This window comes from Pteropus medius, unplaced genomic scaffold (genome assembly GCF_902729225.1).
Source record: "Pteropus medius unplaced genomic scaffold, Ma_sr-lr_union100, whole genome shotgun sequence".
In the NCBI taxonomy this organism is placed as follows: Eukaryota; Metazoa; Chordata; class Mammalia; order Chiroptera; family Pteropodidae; genus Pteropus; species Pteropus medius.
In genome coordinates this window covers 1,440,024-1,456,904 of record NW_024349225.1, presented here as the reverse complement: position 1 = coordinate 1,456,904, position 16,881 = coordinate 1,440,024, and the positions used below count along the sequence as shown (strand labels likewise).

General features: G+C 33.6%; 1 protein-coding gene across 1 annotated transcript in view; it reads left to right on the top strand.

Moving 5' to 3' along the window:
• Positions 1-16,881, top strand: part of NSL1 (NSL1 component of MIS12 kinetochore complex) — a 25,085-nt gene extending 8,204 nt beyond the window's left edge. The window contains exons 4-6 of the mRNA XM_039881189.1: positions 749-803; positions 13,976-14,043; positions 15,355-16,881. Coding sequence (XP_039737123.1) covers positions 749-803; positions 13,976-14,043; positions 15,355-15,633 — 402 coding nt within the window. The 3' untranslated portion in view covers positions 15,634-16,881. The remainder of the gene's footprint in view (positions 1-748; positions 804-13,975; positions 14,044-15,354) is intronic.

The window sequence follows — 16,881 nt, the reverse complement described above, 5'->3', positions numbered from 1 at the left end:
TAATTATACCTCCCTCCCCAAAGAAAACATGGTATTCAGTATTTCATAAAAGAAAGAAAGTCGGCAGGCCTAGGTGAGGTATAGCTGTAGAAGATTAAAAAGTGATACAAAATGGCTGGGATGAAGATGCTAAAGACTGCTTTTTTAAAAGAAAAAAAACAAAAAACAAAAACCTTTTTAGCTCTTGCTAGCTTTGAGCAAGAGTAAAGAGAATATTTTCCTCTTTCTTTTTGCCTGAGTTGTGGCTCCTGTTCCTATAGTTCTGCTACTGTAGTCTCAGCGTGTCACAAGATACATAGGCTTTAGTGTTGCTGACATGGTAGTGGCTTAACCACTTTTTAAATCAGAGTTTTGTGGGAACATGAGTTCTGAGTTCCAACATTTGTGTTAAAATGAACTTTTGAAAAAAAAAACAAAACAGTTCATTCATAGTTTGGAGACTACCTATTACTTTAAATACAAAATTTAATCTCTATACCTTTAATTTGCTTAATTGCTTTTCTTATGGTTTTTTTTTTTGTGGTGCTATTTCTTAGTGTATGCAGTAGGTGGCAATACTATAAAAGATATAATTCAGACTTAGGTTGACTTTTTTCCTCCCTTCCCTACAGATTTCAAGATCCAATTTTTGTTGTTTTGGCAAAAGAATGGTATTACTAATAGTATATTTGCCTATGTTAGCTGAAGGAAATGTTTATATGAGGCATTAAGTGGTTAAATTAAATATTTTAATTTATATTATGTTTAGAAGCAGTACCACCCTGTTGTACGTCCATTGGACCTAAAATATGACCCCGATCCAGGTGAGTCTGTTCATTTGTAGTAAAAATGAAGCATCAGCTTGTAATTTTCAAGAAGTCCTAATACTCTTTTAAAGTTGTCAGCAATATGAGTATTTTCCTTTTAATGTTCTAACTTACTACCAATCATCCATGTTTAGTGAAGACTAAGGATTATGAGAACTTGCTCTAAACCTATTGATTCAGAATCTCTAGGAGTAGGACCCAAGAATCTGGACTTTCGTGAGGCTCTCCTGACCTAGAATATTATAACACCTTTCCAGTCTCTAACTTCTATTATAACACCCTCCTATCTCTAACTGCTTTTATACTATCCATTTTTTGCATTACAGCCAGCTATACTATTGAAGCACTCATGGTGTCACTACCCAGTGACATTGGTTTTTCATCATTTATAAAATAAAATCCAATAAAAATATAATGTTGAACTTAGGAAGAGATATACACACTTGCTATGCCTTTGAATTCAATTCTGTTTCCATTTAGATGCATTCTCTGAAATAGAGAGAAATCTAATTTCTCTCTATTATAAATTCGGAAACAGAACTGGCATTGCTAAAAATGTGGATCATATATATTTTTAAATGACTCCATTCTCACATTTAAAAATTTGTAAAAATTTTCCTAAGAAACCTCTTGGAATTTCCCTTTGTAATTCAAAAGTACCATTTCTGAACTATTAGAAAAACAGTTAAGACCTTGGTTTATTTGTAAGGATATTTATACTTAGAGATTTTGAGTACCTTACCTTTATCGAATTCTGAGCTACTTCCTGTCCCCTACCCTCCCCAAATCTCCAGATAAATGGAATAAACTGAGAAAGGGAAGTACAGACATAAAGATACTCTGAAATTGGTTAAAATCACAGCATTCGCTGTATTTGAAAATAAAAATCGACCTAGGACCTACTGCTTAATTGTCATGGTTCACTAAAAAGGGATAGTTGCCAAAATACAGTGGTTGACATATACTTGTTTTGGTTTTGAACAACATAAAAATAAGATTTAAAACTTGTGCTATCATAATATACTCAAGTATTACTACTTTTTAGATACAGTTAATTCTCCTCTCAAGAAACTTGGTAACTTTTTTATCTTAGGAGGGAAAACAAATTAAATGATCCTTTGAAGGTCTACGTGATTTTATTCCTACCATTCCAGTTATGTAGTATTAGAAAAATCTCTGTATCATATGATTCTCACTTCAAAAGTAAGCAAAGGAATAATCAAAATCTATCTTTTGGATAAATTCTGAAGAGGTTTTTTTCATTATACATTTTCATATGACTATGAGCTTAGAATAGTGTCAGCTCTTTAAGCACAACAAAATTAAGTTTTATTAGCTGTATATTCTCGGATAAGTCCCTTCAAGCATTAGTTTCTTTATGGCAAATTCTAGATTTGGAGCCTGATGCTGTAGGTGCGAATACCAGCTTTATCACTAAATATTACAGAAATGTCCTGCCTCTGTACTGAGGTTGTTATGAATCACATGAGATAAGAGGCTCTATAAACTATAACTAAAATATATTAGTAGTTGGTAAGCAGATGCTATGTAATAAACCTATTATAAATTTTATCCCATTTTCAATAGTATGCTTTATAATACTGCGTAGCTTATAATGTACCTGTTAAAATCATATGAAGTTAATTAAAATGGCTTAGGGGAAATGTGGAAAGCATAAATTTATATGGCACCTAAAAATCTGAATCAGCTGCATGGAAAAAGTTTTATAGGAACTCGTTGAAGGTTTTTTTCTTTTTGTTGCTAGACTATTAAGTGATATCCCTTTTTTTTTTTTTTTTTGAGAGCTGACACTTTTAAAGGTTGTCTGGTTTTCAAAATACGATACACTCATCCCTTGGAATCTGGGAGATTAGTTCCAAGACCCGCACAGATACCAAAATCCATGGATGCTTAAGTCCCTTATTTAAAATACCACAGTATTTGCATATAACCTACCTACTTGCTTCTGTGTACTTTAAATCACCTCTAAATTAGTTATAATACCTAATACAGTATAGATGCAATGTAAATAGTTATACTATATTGTTTAGGGAATAATGACAAGAAAAAAGTCTAGATGGAACCATCATAAACCTAACTATATAGTACATGTCTGCAGCAGTGTAACATTTTTTCCTCAAATATTTTTAATCCGCTGTTGGTTGAATCCACGGATGTAGAACCTGCGGATGCAGAGGGAGGGCCAACCATACTTAGGCGATGTGTATAACACTGATTTGGCATAATTATGTTAGAAACTTTTGGAGGATACAGAAGTAAAGCAGACATATTTACTCTACAAAGAGCTTATGTTTGAGTGGAAGAAATAAGAGATGAACATAAAACAGGATCTTTTATGCCCTCTGATTCCTTTCCCAGTTTTTGCCATCTGATAAATGGCACCTTCACGTACATATTGCTTGAGCCAGAAGTCAACCTTGAGTTTTTCCTCTCCTGAACTCCTCATATCCAGTCCATCAATAAGTTCTACAAATTATTTCTTTGAAATGTAATCTCATTATCCACTTCTAGGTCACCATCACTCTAGCCAGGATTTTTACACTTGCTTTCTAGAAGGTCTTCTTGTTTTACCCTTCCTCTCCTTCCTTCCATTTTATATACATCAGGCACAATTGATTTTTTTTTTAATCTTTGAAATATTTCAAATGTATAGAAAACATGGAGTATAACATAATGAGCATTTTTGTACCTACTCATACGCGAGGGCTCTTCACATTTTGCCAAACTTGCTTCATACATTTTTAGGAACTAAAACATATGGATATAGTTGAAACTTTATTTGCACCCCTTAACCATTCCTCCACTCCCTTTTACTTCAAAAGTAACCACTATCCTCAAGCCCTGTGGATCCTTCCTATTCATGTCCTAGTGCTTTTACTTTATAGATATGTATCCATAAACATGTCTGGCATCTGTTTTTAAATTTTATATAAATTGTATATATTGGCTATATATTATTCAACTTAACGTTTTCCCCTCAACATTGTATACACACATAGCTCTCTGTTCAATTAGCTACTGTATAGTATTCCAGAGTATGAATATACCAGTTTATCCATTCCTCTACTGAGGGACACTTAGATTGTAGTTTTTTCTTCTATAAACAATATTGCAATGACCATTCTTATACCTGTCTCCTTAAGTAGTATAAATATGCCACAGATTTTCTGGGATAGATTTCTGGAAGCAGAATTTCTAGGTCATAGGGTTTGTTTCTATTTATCTTTATTGCATTTAAGCTTTTTTACCTCTCCAAAGAGTGATGTCAGTTTACACTCCCACCAACAATGTTTGAAAGTTACTTGCTTCTTCACATTTTGCCAACAATTCTTAGTCTTTACATATATATAATATATATATTATATATAATTCGATGGGCATACATTAGTATTTAAAGTGAGGTTGAGCATCCTTTCCTATGTTTTTTGACCCTACAATTTCTTCTGTGAGTTGTTTATTTATAATCTTTGCCCATTTTTCTATTGGGTTGTTTCAACTTATTCATTTCTAAGAGCCATACACACAGGCACATATACATATGCACATGCGTGTGCATTTTAGATGCTAATCCTTTGGATATAAACACTGTAAATATCTGTCGTCAAGTGTTGGCTTGTCTTTTAACTATTTGTAATGTGTACATATATATATTCACATACACACACACACATATGTATATATCTTAATGTAGTAGAAATTACTAGGTTTTCTCCTTTATAATTTTTTCTTTAAGAAATCCTCTACACAGGTGGCATAAAGACCCTTTGTTATTTTCTTTCTTTTTTACAATTCAGCAGTAAGTCATATATATATTACATTGTGTGTTCACCACCCATAGTTAGATTTTTTTCTGTCACCACATACTTGACCCCTTTTACCCCAACTACCTCCCACCTCCCCCCTTCCCTCTGGTAACTACTAGTCCACTGTCCATGTACATGAATCTCTGTTCGTTTGTCATATTTGTTTGTTGCTTTTAGATTTACATCTTACATATAAGTGATATCATGTGGTTTTCAACTTTTTCTGTCTGGCTTATTTCACTTAGCATGATTATCTCGAGATCCATCCATGTTGTCGCACATGGCAGTATTTCATCTCTTATAGCTGAGTAATATTCCACTTTATATATGTGCCACAGCTTCTTTATCCAGTCATCTATTGTAGAACACTTCAGTTGCTTCCATGTTCTAGCCACTGTGAATAACGCTGCTGTGAACATTAGTGTGCATATATCTTTTCAGATAAATGTTTTCAAGTCTTTGGGATAAATACTCAGTAGAGGGATTGCTGGGTCATATGGTAGATCAAGTCTTAGTTTTTTGAAAAACGTCTATACTGTTTTCCATAGTGGTTGTATCAATTTGCAGTCTCACCAGCAGTGTATGAGGGTTCCTTTTGCTCCGCATCCTCTCCAACACTTGTTATGACTTGTCCTACTGAAAATTTTACTCTAATGGGTATGAAATGGTATGTCATTGTGGTTTCGATCTGCATTTCCCTAATAGCTAGCAATGCTAAGCATCTTTTCATATGTTTGTTGGCCATTTGTATATCTTCTTGGGAGAAGTGTCTGTTCAGGTCCTCTGCGCATTTTTGAATTGGATTGTTTGTTTTTTTGTTATTGAGTTATATGAATTCTTTGTATATTTTGGATATTAGGCCTCTATTGGAGGCATTGCTTGCAAATATATTTTCCCATTCAGATGGTTGTCTCTTTGCCTTGTTGACTGTTTCTTTTGCTCTATAGAAACTTTTTAGTTTGATATAATGCCATTCCTTTATATTTGTTTTTACTTCCCTTGCTTTTGAGGTCAAATTCATAAAATCCTCTTTAAGTCCAAGGTCCATGAGTTTAATACCTATGTTTTCTTCTATGCAATTTATTGTTTCAGGTTTTATATTCAGGTCCTTAATCCATTTTGAGTTAATTTTGGTGTGTGGTGATAGACAGCGGTCTAGTTTCATTATTTTGCAGGTGGCTTTACAGTTTCCCCAGGACCATTTATTGAAGATGCTTTCCTTTCTCCATTGTCTATTTTTACCTCCTTTGTCAAAAATTATTTGCCCGTATAAACGGAGGTTTACTTCTGGACTCAATTCTGTTCCACTGGTCTGTGTGTCTTTTCTTCTGGCAATTTTGATTGTTGTTGCTGTAGTATAATTTTAAGTCAGGCAGAGTGATACCCCCAGCTTTATTTTTTTTCCTCAGGATAGCTTTGGCAATTCGGGGTCTTTTGCGCTTCCATACAAATCTGATGGTATTTTTTGTTTTATTCTTCTGTTATTTTCTTTACAGAATTTTGATTATCATGTGTAGATCTTAAATCCATCTGAATTTTTCTTTTAATTTTATGACGAAGGTGTGTAAATTACTACCATGATGATAGCCAGTTGTCCTAGCACCATTTATTGAATAGTCCATCTTTTTCCATGTCCCTCTTTAATATACTAAGTTTCCATATGTTTCAGGGTCTTTTCCGAGGCTCCCTTTTTAATTTTCTTGGTTGACTTGGCTGTCTCTGCAGCATTATCACACTTTTCATGTTACTGTAGTTTTATAGGAAGTCTTGATGTCTTGTAGTTTCTTCAAAAATTTGTTGCCTATTCTTGGCTCTTTATTATTCCACAGGAATTGTTAGGATCATTTTGTTAAGTTGCATGAAAAATCTTACTGGGATTTGATTAGAATTACATTTAATTTATAGATTAATTAGGAGAGAAGTACCATGTTTACAGTATATGTCTTCCCATTTGTGAGCAGCACATTCTATCTCATTTTGAGTTTTTCAGAATGCCCTTCAATAGTGTTATGAGCACATGTAATAAAGATGATTATAGGAGTGCTGCCTGCTTGCTGCGTCGCGACCAGTGTTATCTGAGAGAGTGGATGTGATAGCCATTCTGTAATGCGTGTAGAGAAGTGTTTAAAAACATATAATAAAATGTTATAAGAAAAAAATAGTGTTTTATAAATTTCTCTATATAAGTTTTACACATCTTTTATTTGTTCCTAGATACCTTACCTTTTTGTAGCTGTTGTAAAAGGTAACTTTTTAGGATTACATATTATAATTGAAAATTGAATATCGCTAATGTTTAGGAACACCACTGATTTTTATTTACCGAACTCTAGTGGTTTAATTTTAGTTAGATTCTTTTAAATGTAGATAATCAAATCATTTACAAGTTATGATGGGTTTTGTTTTTTCTCTAACTTTACACATCTTTTTTTTTTTTGTCTTATTACATTGATTAGAACCTCTTATTTTTTTCTCTTTTAGTCTTTATTGAAATATAATAGACAATTAGTTGCTTAGAACCTCATATAATGACTAGTAATGGTGATAATGGTCATAGTATTTTAAAATTCTGAATAAATGTTTAATTTTATTAAATACTTTCGTATCGACTGAGATCATATATTTATTTAACCAACTTTATTGAGGTATAATTTATATATAATAAAATACATCTATTTACTGTGTACAGTTTGAGTTTTGATAAATGTACATACAGCTATGTATCCATCACCACAATTCAGATATAGAACATTTTCTATCATTGATAGTTTCTTTTGTCCCTAGATCATATCCTTTTTTTGTTTATAACACTGATAGTATGGTGAATTAACAATGACAGATTTTTCTAGTGGTTATCTTTGCATTCATAGAGAAAACCCCACTTTCTCATTAATGTATTTTTCCTTTCATACACTGTTGAATTAAATTTACCTATATTTTATTTAGTATATTTACCTATAGTACATTTACATCTATAGTCACACACGCAAAAATGACTTGTGATGTTTTAAAATATACTGTCCCTTTCCAATTTTGTCATCAAGGTTATACTGTCCTCATAAAATAGTTTGTAAATATAGACATTATTTGTTTTTTAAAGAGAAGATAGATTATAAAACTGAGCCTAGTGTGTGGGGGGCAGGTGATATTTGACTTAACTGATTTAGCATACTTTTTACTTTTTTTCTAATTCATATAAATGTTTATTTTATATGTGCTTTGGGATATACTCTTACTTTTTTATATTTATCCAATGATGTTTTAGACAAAGGTGGGGAGTTTGTAAACTTCCAAGACAACTTGATTAGAAGTCTAAGATACTCTTAAAAAAACACAAATCACATTTCATTCCTCTGCTTAAAATTTTAAAATCTTCCAATTTTAAAAAATATAAAATTAACTTCACACTTCGTAGCATTCCCTTACAGTCTGGCTGTCACCTACTTGTCCAGGTCCATTTCAGGCACTTTCCTTTTGCTCTTGCCCTTCGGCCCATCTTTCAGTCCTTGGAAAGTGCTTCTCTTTCACACATGCTTTTCCTCAGTGCTTCTCTCTGAACTGCTGCCTCTTCAGGTATCTTCTCTAACTACCCTAATTAAAATAGCCTCTCCCAGTTTTCCGTCATAACTTGTTTATTTTCTTAAAGCATTGTTACAATATATAAGTACTTGTATATTCCCTGGTCTCTCACAAAACTGAAAGCTCCATGAGCTTTTTTATTTGAGTTTGTATTTTATGCAGCAAACATATAGTACCATGCTTAATAAATGCTGAATGACTATTATTCATCCACACATTCAGTATATTTACTATATGTCTACTACATGCCAGAACTGTTCTCAATGTGGAGGATATAATGGTGAGCAACATAGACAAGGTTCTTGCTCTATGGAGCTTATGTTCTAGTGGGAGCAGAAATGTATAAAATCTGAAAAAATGAGTAATGTCAGTGCTAAGGTGATGCGTCCAGGTAATGAGAAACACTTTTCTGAAGAAGTAACAAGAAGGAATTTATCTTATGACAAGAGGAAGAGCTTTTCAATTAGAAGAGCTGGAACAAGGCTTTTAAATCTGAGCTTGAATATTTATGGAACAAAAGACCACTGAGGCTGTAGTGGAGGGAACAGAGGGAAAGAGCATTACAAGATAAGCTCAGAGTCTTGGCTGAGGCCAGATGAACACAGCCAGGCATTTGAAAGTTTTTAGTGCCTTACGAGAGAGATACAGTCTTCAGTACTGACGGAGCTGATGAGGTACAAGTGGGAATGATGCAGAGGATTATATACCTGCTACCTAGCAGGTGGGTGCAACAGATTTAGGTTGTAGCATAGGGTTATCTTCCAGAAAGTCATAAATCACTGCTTAGTTTTGGGTTTCATTTTTACCAAGAATGCTACTTTATAATTCATGGTCTTATTCATTCCTTTAGGTGCTCCATTAGAAACCAGTACAAGTCAGACATCCTGTGTTATACACGCTTTCATCTAGGTTTATAAAATACATCGGAAGGAGAAAGGAAGCACTTAGTTAATGCTTTTTTTGCTGAATTTCTGGATTTGCTCAGGCTTTTAGAGGTTCATGTTTCCTAGTTTCGTCAGTGCAGTGACCTGAAAGCAAAACTAGGTTGATTACTCAATCTTTCATTTCCACTTTTTCATTTCCCTGTTTTAAAAAGCCAGTGACTAGGGAAGGCAGTATCCTCAGGGGTGCCTAACTTCCACATTTTTAAGAGCACACTTTTTTTTTTAATATTCTTGCATCGGTCTTCTGATTAGCTATCTACCAATAAGATGAGTTTTCATATGTCAGTTACAATCTTTTGTGATCTTATTAATAATAAACGAATAATTGCTTCCATATTATCTTCTTTTTAAAAACGTTCTTTGAAGTTAATTGAACAGACTCCCTTTTTCCCCTCTGTCCTTCACTAAACGTGATGACAAGGAGCTATTTTTAGTTTCTCTACACTAGATGCGACCATACTTCCATATCTTTTGCTGACCCTACAAGCAGAGAACTTAGAGGCAGTTCCTCTTCTTTCATAATAATGCCGACTTGCTTAAGCCAGTGCCAGAATATTTACAGGTAGCCACTTACAAACGGTTATGTTTCAAGAATTCATATTTAATCTGAGCTTTGGAATTTGAAATGCACTTCCCCTGAAAAATAATTTCAAAATGGTAATATAAAGGATAAGTTTCTAGGTGACCCTTTAAAGACCTATTTAATATAATGCTGAAATACTACACGTTTATGATGAAAAACATTAGGTAAATCGCCTTTCAGATGCATACTAGTTCCACCACATGGGTTTTAAATAGGACTTGTGGGTAGCAGTTTGGGTCCCTAAACTCCTTTGTGTGTGTGAGATAGTAAATAGTGGTACCATAAAGGTGTTCCCATCAAGGCTGCGGCGAGAGAGCCACTGTGAGCGCCTGGAGGAAGCCACTATGAGCATATTTTACTTCTTGAACAGCTTCCCATCCCCCTTCGGAGCGATAATTGCTTTATTTTTCTGTTTACTTTGTTTACTGTTGTGTCTATCGCTAATTCTCTCCTGCATGTCAGCAACCAGCCACTGGCATGTGAGACATTGTTAAATCACATATTTGTATATCAGTAGTACCTTTATGCCCTTACTAGTTACAAAAGTAATCTTAAGTGAGGGAGTGAAAAGTTTGTATAGTTTGCAATTTCCTAAGTAGAAGTTAATGTTGGAAAGTGCTTTTTTGATGCATTTACAGATAACAGTCACATATTTAATGATGATTTTTGTGTTTGTTTTTTCTCCTTTGTATGTTTTTTTATAATTGTTTTGTTTTATTCCTCAAATTATGGCTCTCTTTAGTTTTCAATGAAAGGAATTTAATTAACTTGAAAAAGCTACTCTAACATTAATAGTTAAAACAGATTTAACTACAGAGTCGAAAAAAAATAAATTGTGTTTGGTAAAAAATTAAAAATAGAACAAGAGATTTTGATTATATTGGAGGTGATTTTTTACCATTTGTTAACGTATATTCTTATGAGTATAGTATGATTTTTGGTAAAATGATATTTTGGAAGATTACATATAGAACACAGAGAAGCATGGACATATAGAACATAGAGGAGCATTGGATTCTAGGAGGTGTAGGTTCTAATTCTCTTTCATTCTAGATATATTTCTCAGCTCTGGAAGCTTGTTCCTTTATCTATGAAAGGGGGCCGTGAAACCAGCTTGCCTCACAGGGTCACCAAAGGTTTACATAAGACTGATTGGCAGTGTATGCCATACGCCACCATAGGAATGGGCTGTCAGAGGATCAAGTAGGGAAAGCTTTCATGCCATTGTGTTTCTCTTCCTTGAACTCTCCTTTTTCTTTTCTTAAAAGAATAATTTACACTTACTAGCTTCACTTTTAATCTCTCACTTTGTCAAAAAATCAATAGTGTTTAGTATTAATATTGTTATGACTATGTAAATGTTCTTCAGTATGAGTCTCGTAATTACTATGAGTACATTTTGTTTCTTGAACAGCTTCCCATCCCCCTTTGGAATGATAATTGCTTTGTTTCTGTTTGCTTTGTTTGCTGTTGTGTCTATCACTGATTCTTTCCCAAACACTTTAATAGAACTGTAAAATTCCTCTCAATATGGTTAACACTTCAGGTTATCCATTAAATCCATTTTTAAAACCTTTCCCTTTTTCTTGGAGCTATTCCTCTGGGAGTGTTTTATCTTCTAATCTGGACTGGGGGCTCTGTAGGTCTGGTACAAAGCTTATATCTTGCCTGTCTTTTTCCTCATCACCCTGGGAATTTCCTTTACTTCTGATTTGGATCATGTTTCCTGGTTCCTGTGTTTTCTTCTTTCTTGATTTATTTCCTTGTTTTGGTAGAGCACATCCTCTACCACCCCACCTCCTGTCCCGACTCACTCCCAGCCACCCAGCACCAAACCCTCTTTTAAGGCAACTCTTATAACACCTGTGAAGTTTTACTCTCCTTTCAATTCCCCTGTTAGATTGACCTCACCTTCTTTTGTGACTTCACCGCCCCCTCTGTCATAGCCTTGGCCGTCATACGTATGGAGCACCTAGTGTACATGTCAGGCACTGTGTGCAACACTAGGAAGTCTAAGATTGAGAGAATGAGGTTTTTGTTCCCAAGGAAGTTCTGAAAAATAACACCTTGTTTCTCACTGGAGGCAGTACTGCCCCCTAGCAGCCTTTTTGAAAAAATGGGGGTTGAAAAGTTTTTGGTTACTGCAGTAATGGGAGGGTAGATTTTATCGTCAGGAGCCAGGAATACTAGATGTCTTATATGTCCAGCACAACTTTACAATATCCCACCAGCTATTCATGTGTGAAAATGTGTTCATAATTATCTAAGAAGCCTAGGACTTAACTCCATTTCACACACAAACCTAAACTATTCTCGGCACTTTCCGCATTGTCATTGCTTTTATGCAGTGCATGGAAGGCAGCACTTGCTGTCCATCGATGTAGGTTTATAAACAAATTTTTTTAAAAATAGCATGTGTTTATAAAAAATACAAGGATCGCTTATATGATAGATTATTTTGTAAATCTTGCAATAAAAATGAATATTTGCCTTGCCCTATCCATAAAAGTAAGGCAACTTTCTGTAGTAAATATTTAAAAAGATTTTGTTCATTATCATGTATATGTGTTTATATATTGAGATATAACATACAGTACACAGCTTGATTAATTTATAAACACACATACACATAAACACATGTAATTACCACCTTGATCTAGATATACCGAGTGTCTGCATACTTAGGAAACATAGGAAAAACTTAGTATGTTAGTTAGATTTCTAAACAATGTGCCCATTATGTTTTCATGTGTATAATAAATAACAACCCTTAGAAATAACTTGGATAGGAAAAAATTACATTGTTGTTTTTACTAACCTCAAACTGAAATTTAGCATTTCCTTCTATTTTGAATGCAGGAAATAGTGGTGGTATTAGCAGTACCTGTAACTATTTTTGCTACTAGAAGCCACAGATATTTTCAATTTTAGTTGTTGCAGATATCTCACAATATCATGAACACTCATTTTTTTCAAAATACGGTAATTATTAGACTTGCCACTCGATGTTATTTAAATCATTAATAAAGAGAAACATATATTACCTATACAAATTTTAATAATTATACTTTTAAATTGTATTTTAAAACATCCTAAATTGTAGAGTAAGCACAGTTATGTGATAGAAATCGCTTGGCTGTCTGCTGCTTGTCGGGAAGTTGACTGGGAAAGGGCACAGGAGAGCTTCCTGGGGTGATGGGAAGGTCCCGAGTCTTGGTATATGTGTATCAAAGATGATTGAATGCTAAACCTAAGATCTATATTTCACTGCATGTAAATTCTACTTCAATTAAAAAACAAATACATTAAAAAATATTCTAAGAAGGGTCCATGGGCTTCACCAAATTGCCAAAGAAATCTCTGGTGACAAAAATGGTCAAGACCCTTTCCTGAGGCCATCACGTTGCCTTTGCCTTTCTGCTCTGAGTGCCATCTTTCTCTCAGTTGCTTTTACTACCCTTTTTTTTTTTTTTTTAAATAAAAGCGTTCTCACTTTTTTGAGCTAAGGAAAGTCAGAAAAACAAAGTAACAGCTATGAAAGAAATTCTTTTCTTGGCTTATTGCCAGTCTCTCAGAGCCAGTAAAGCTGTGGCCCTCCACAGCTTAGTCACGTACTTGCTCTGACTTCCTTTACATACATTATACGTGGTTCTGTTATGAAGTAGACATGAACATTTATAACAAAGATTGGAAGAAGATAAAATATATTAGGAATCAGAAAAGCATCAAGGAAGTAAGGAGAAAGAAAAATTAATATTACTGACAATCTATTCCAGATTTACCTAGAAATTGAGTCTAGGTATCTCTGATGTGGTGTGAATATAAATTCTAAGTCCAAGTATGAAATTCATAGTAATACAAATATCAAATATTAACCTGTGTTTATTTTAAAACATGATGATAGTTGCTTGAAGATGTTAAACATAGTGGTAGATAACACATCAGACAAACGTTAGGCTTTCTTTTAGAGGCACAGTGTTAAGACTACTCATAATACAACTCTTATTGTCTATCTTATGCTTATAATGATTAGTTTTATGCTACATGTCTAATATTTTCACAGTCCTTTTATTTATCTAGATTAATAAGATACTTGTTTTAATAGATGACAAAGTATCCTAAGAAAGATTGAGTTAAGGTGAATAGTCTTAACAGATGTTTGTCCAGATAGCTTTTATATGTCTTTTGTGACTTGATAATAGACAAAAAACCTAATACTGTTTGGTGGTTTCTTTGCAGTCTCTCGTGTGGAAAATTTGAAATGCAGAGGAGAAACGATAGCTAAGCAGATGAATGAAGCCATGAAGGTAAAAGCTACATACCAAAAAATTATAAAATGAACAAAATGTATAGCTAGATATTTGCTTTTAACCTCCACATGAGTTTTAGTCTGTTGTAATAGGACTTCTCAGTAGTCTAAAATAGATCTTTAATGAATTTATTAAGCAACAGTAATATTCAGAATAACTACCATTTATTAGGTACCTACTACATGCCAGTATTATACCTGTCTTTAAAGTTTGGTTATATTTTTGAGTTTTTGAGTTTGAGAGCAGTCCAGCAAACAGTTTGGAATAATATACCAGCTAACACCTAGTGAGCATTTAGTATGGGTCAAGCACCATCTAACTGCTTTACATACATTATATTACTTCATTTAATTCTTACAATAAACCAGTGAGATTTGTACTGCTATTTCCCTGTTTTACAGATGAGGAAACTGAGACACAGGCTAATTTAATTAGAGTGCCCAAATAGGTAACTCAGATTTAAACCCTGGTCGTTTGGCTCCAGAGCCTATACTCCTAACCAGTACATTATACTGCATATCAAATTGGAATCTTAATAATATTATAATAAAGTTGTTTATGTTCTTGGCATATTTTACATAAACAGGAAAACATTTCTATTTCTAGTATATGAAAAATATTTTTAAACTCCTTCATAATCTCCCCTGTTCTTAAAATTTTTATAACATTCTTTTGTGGTTTTTATTGATTTCACGATTTTCTTGTTCTCATGCTTCTTTCATAGCATATTCTTCATCAAGAGTTCACACACAGTGGTGGGCCAGGCTGAAATCTAGCCTGTTACCTGTTTTTGCAAATAAAACTTCTTTGGAATACAGCCATGTCCATTCATTTGCTTATTGTCTGTGGCTTCTTTACATTACAGTGAAAGAGTTGAATAATTGTGTCAGAGATGTAAGGCCCCCTAGAGCCTAAAATACTTACTGTATGTCTCTTCACAGGAAAAAATGTGCTGATCCTTGCTCTTGATGATTCTCATTTCTAACATACTATCCTAACATGTGGAATTTCAGATATTAAACCCTTAGCTCTGAAATTCTGTTCCTTCTGTCCTACCAAAGTTTTATTTTACTACCAGGCATTTGTAGTAGTAGAATGTACCTTTTTAGTCTTAGCTTTTAGTTAAAATTCTTTAGTTAACACTAGTATTTTAAAGTAAAGTTGAATAACCATGACCTAAAAAATTAGGTCTTAGAAAAAGTCTTGACCCAGAAAATTAAAATGCTAGAGTGTTGTGTCTGTCCCTGTGTGCTTGTGTTTCTGCCTGAGATTAATGTTGAGTATTCCTCTTTGTTTACTTTTGTTTAGTCCTTGCCTGCGTTAATTGAACAAGGAGACGGATTTTCCCAAGTTTTAAAGATGCAGCCTGTTATCCAGCTCCAGAGAATCCACCAAGAAGTCTTTTCCAGTTGGTATAGGAAACCAGATGTTAAACCAGAGAGCTTAATAACACAAATAGAAACCACACCAACAGAGACTTCTACCAGGAAAACCACTGATGTGGTACTGAAAAGGAAGCAAACTAAAGACTGCCCCCAAAGAAAATTGTATCCATTGCAGCCAAAGAGAATTAATCTTGATACATAAGCTCTTTTTCTTTATCTTAGGAGTCAAAATTAGGCACTATCAACACTTAGATTACAGTCTAATGCCTAGACGGGACTTCATTTAAAACAAGTAACTCTTTATTTTAGTCATTTCTTTATACAAATGTAGTAGCTCTGTCCTGGGATATGAGGTAATATTATATTTCTTTCCTCACCATTTCACCTATAGTCGATGAAAAGCATATTTTAAAAATATTGGCACAACGCCCATCAATGGCTATTAGTGCAAAATCTTTCTGTCCTTAAATGCCATCAATTCTTGGCTGCCTTACAGCTTTCTTGGAGTTTCATGAGTAACATATTTTTTGATATACATCTTTCTTTTAAAAAGAGCTGTGTAACAATTGTATTTATTTAAATACTGAAAAGAATCACCAGTTCTGCATAGGAGCAGATACAATTGTGTTTTGCTTTTTTTTTTTTTCCAATGCAGTTCGATTTATCAAATTAATGTGCAGATAACAAGACTGGCTTTGACTTTGTCACTTTAAGTATAGCTAATTTAGATTCATGGGATTAATTTTAGGAGTTTTGTTTTTGTTTTGTTTTATAAACACAAAGAAGACTATTTGTGTAAGACTTTCTCTTAGAAATAAATGTTGGCATGTGGCCAAATGTTTCTTGCCCACATTTGTTTTCCATAGACTTTTTAACTTTTACACACAATTTGACTTGGACTAAAAGTTTCTTTTCAAGATTTCTCATTGTTTCTTTGTAAATGATTTCAGTTCAAAAACTGTATGTCAGATTAATACATTAACAAATTATCATCGTGGAACAAATATAAATGCAATCATACTGAACTGTTTTACATTTAAGGACATTAATATATCAAGTATGTAATCATTGGTAGAAGTCTGAGAAAGCTATATTGCCCATACTTCTAACATTTAACTAGTTTCTAATAGCTCAATGTCTTTCTTACTCACATTAATACATTGTAGGCAGTACCATCTAACTTGCCAACTGTTTCCCCTTTTGATACCTCTATACCTTCATTTATTTGCAGAGAAATGTACTAATCATGAGGTTGGAAAATCTGTACTTCTCTTTTTCATTATGTCTTAGTAATCATAAATGCCGAAGTGTGACAGAAAGTCTGTCTCAGTGAGGATAACTTACAAAGCCACTTTATTGCATTCTGTATTTTAATATCATAATTTGAATCTGTGTATTTGTACATAGCAGTGGATTTTTTTATTATTAAAATAATGTACAAAGACTGGAA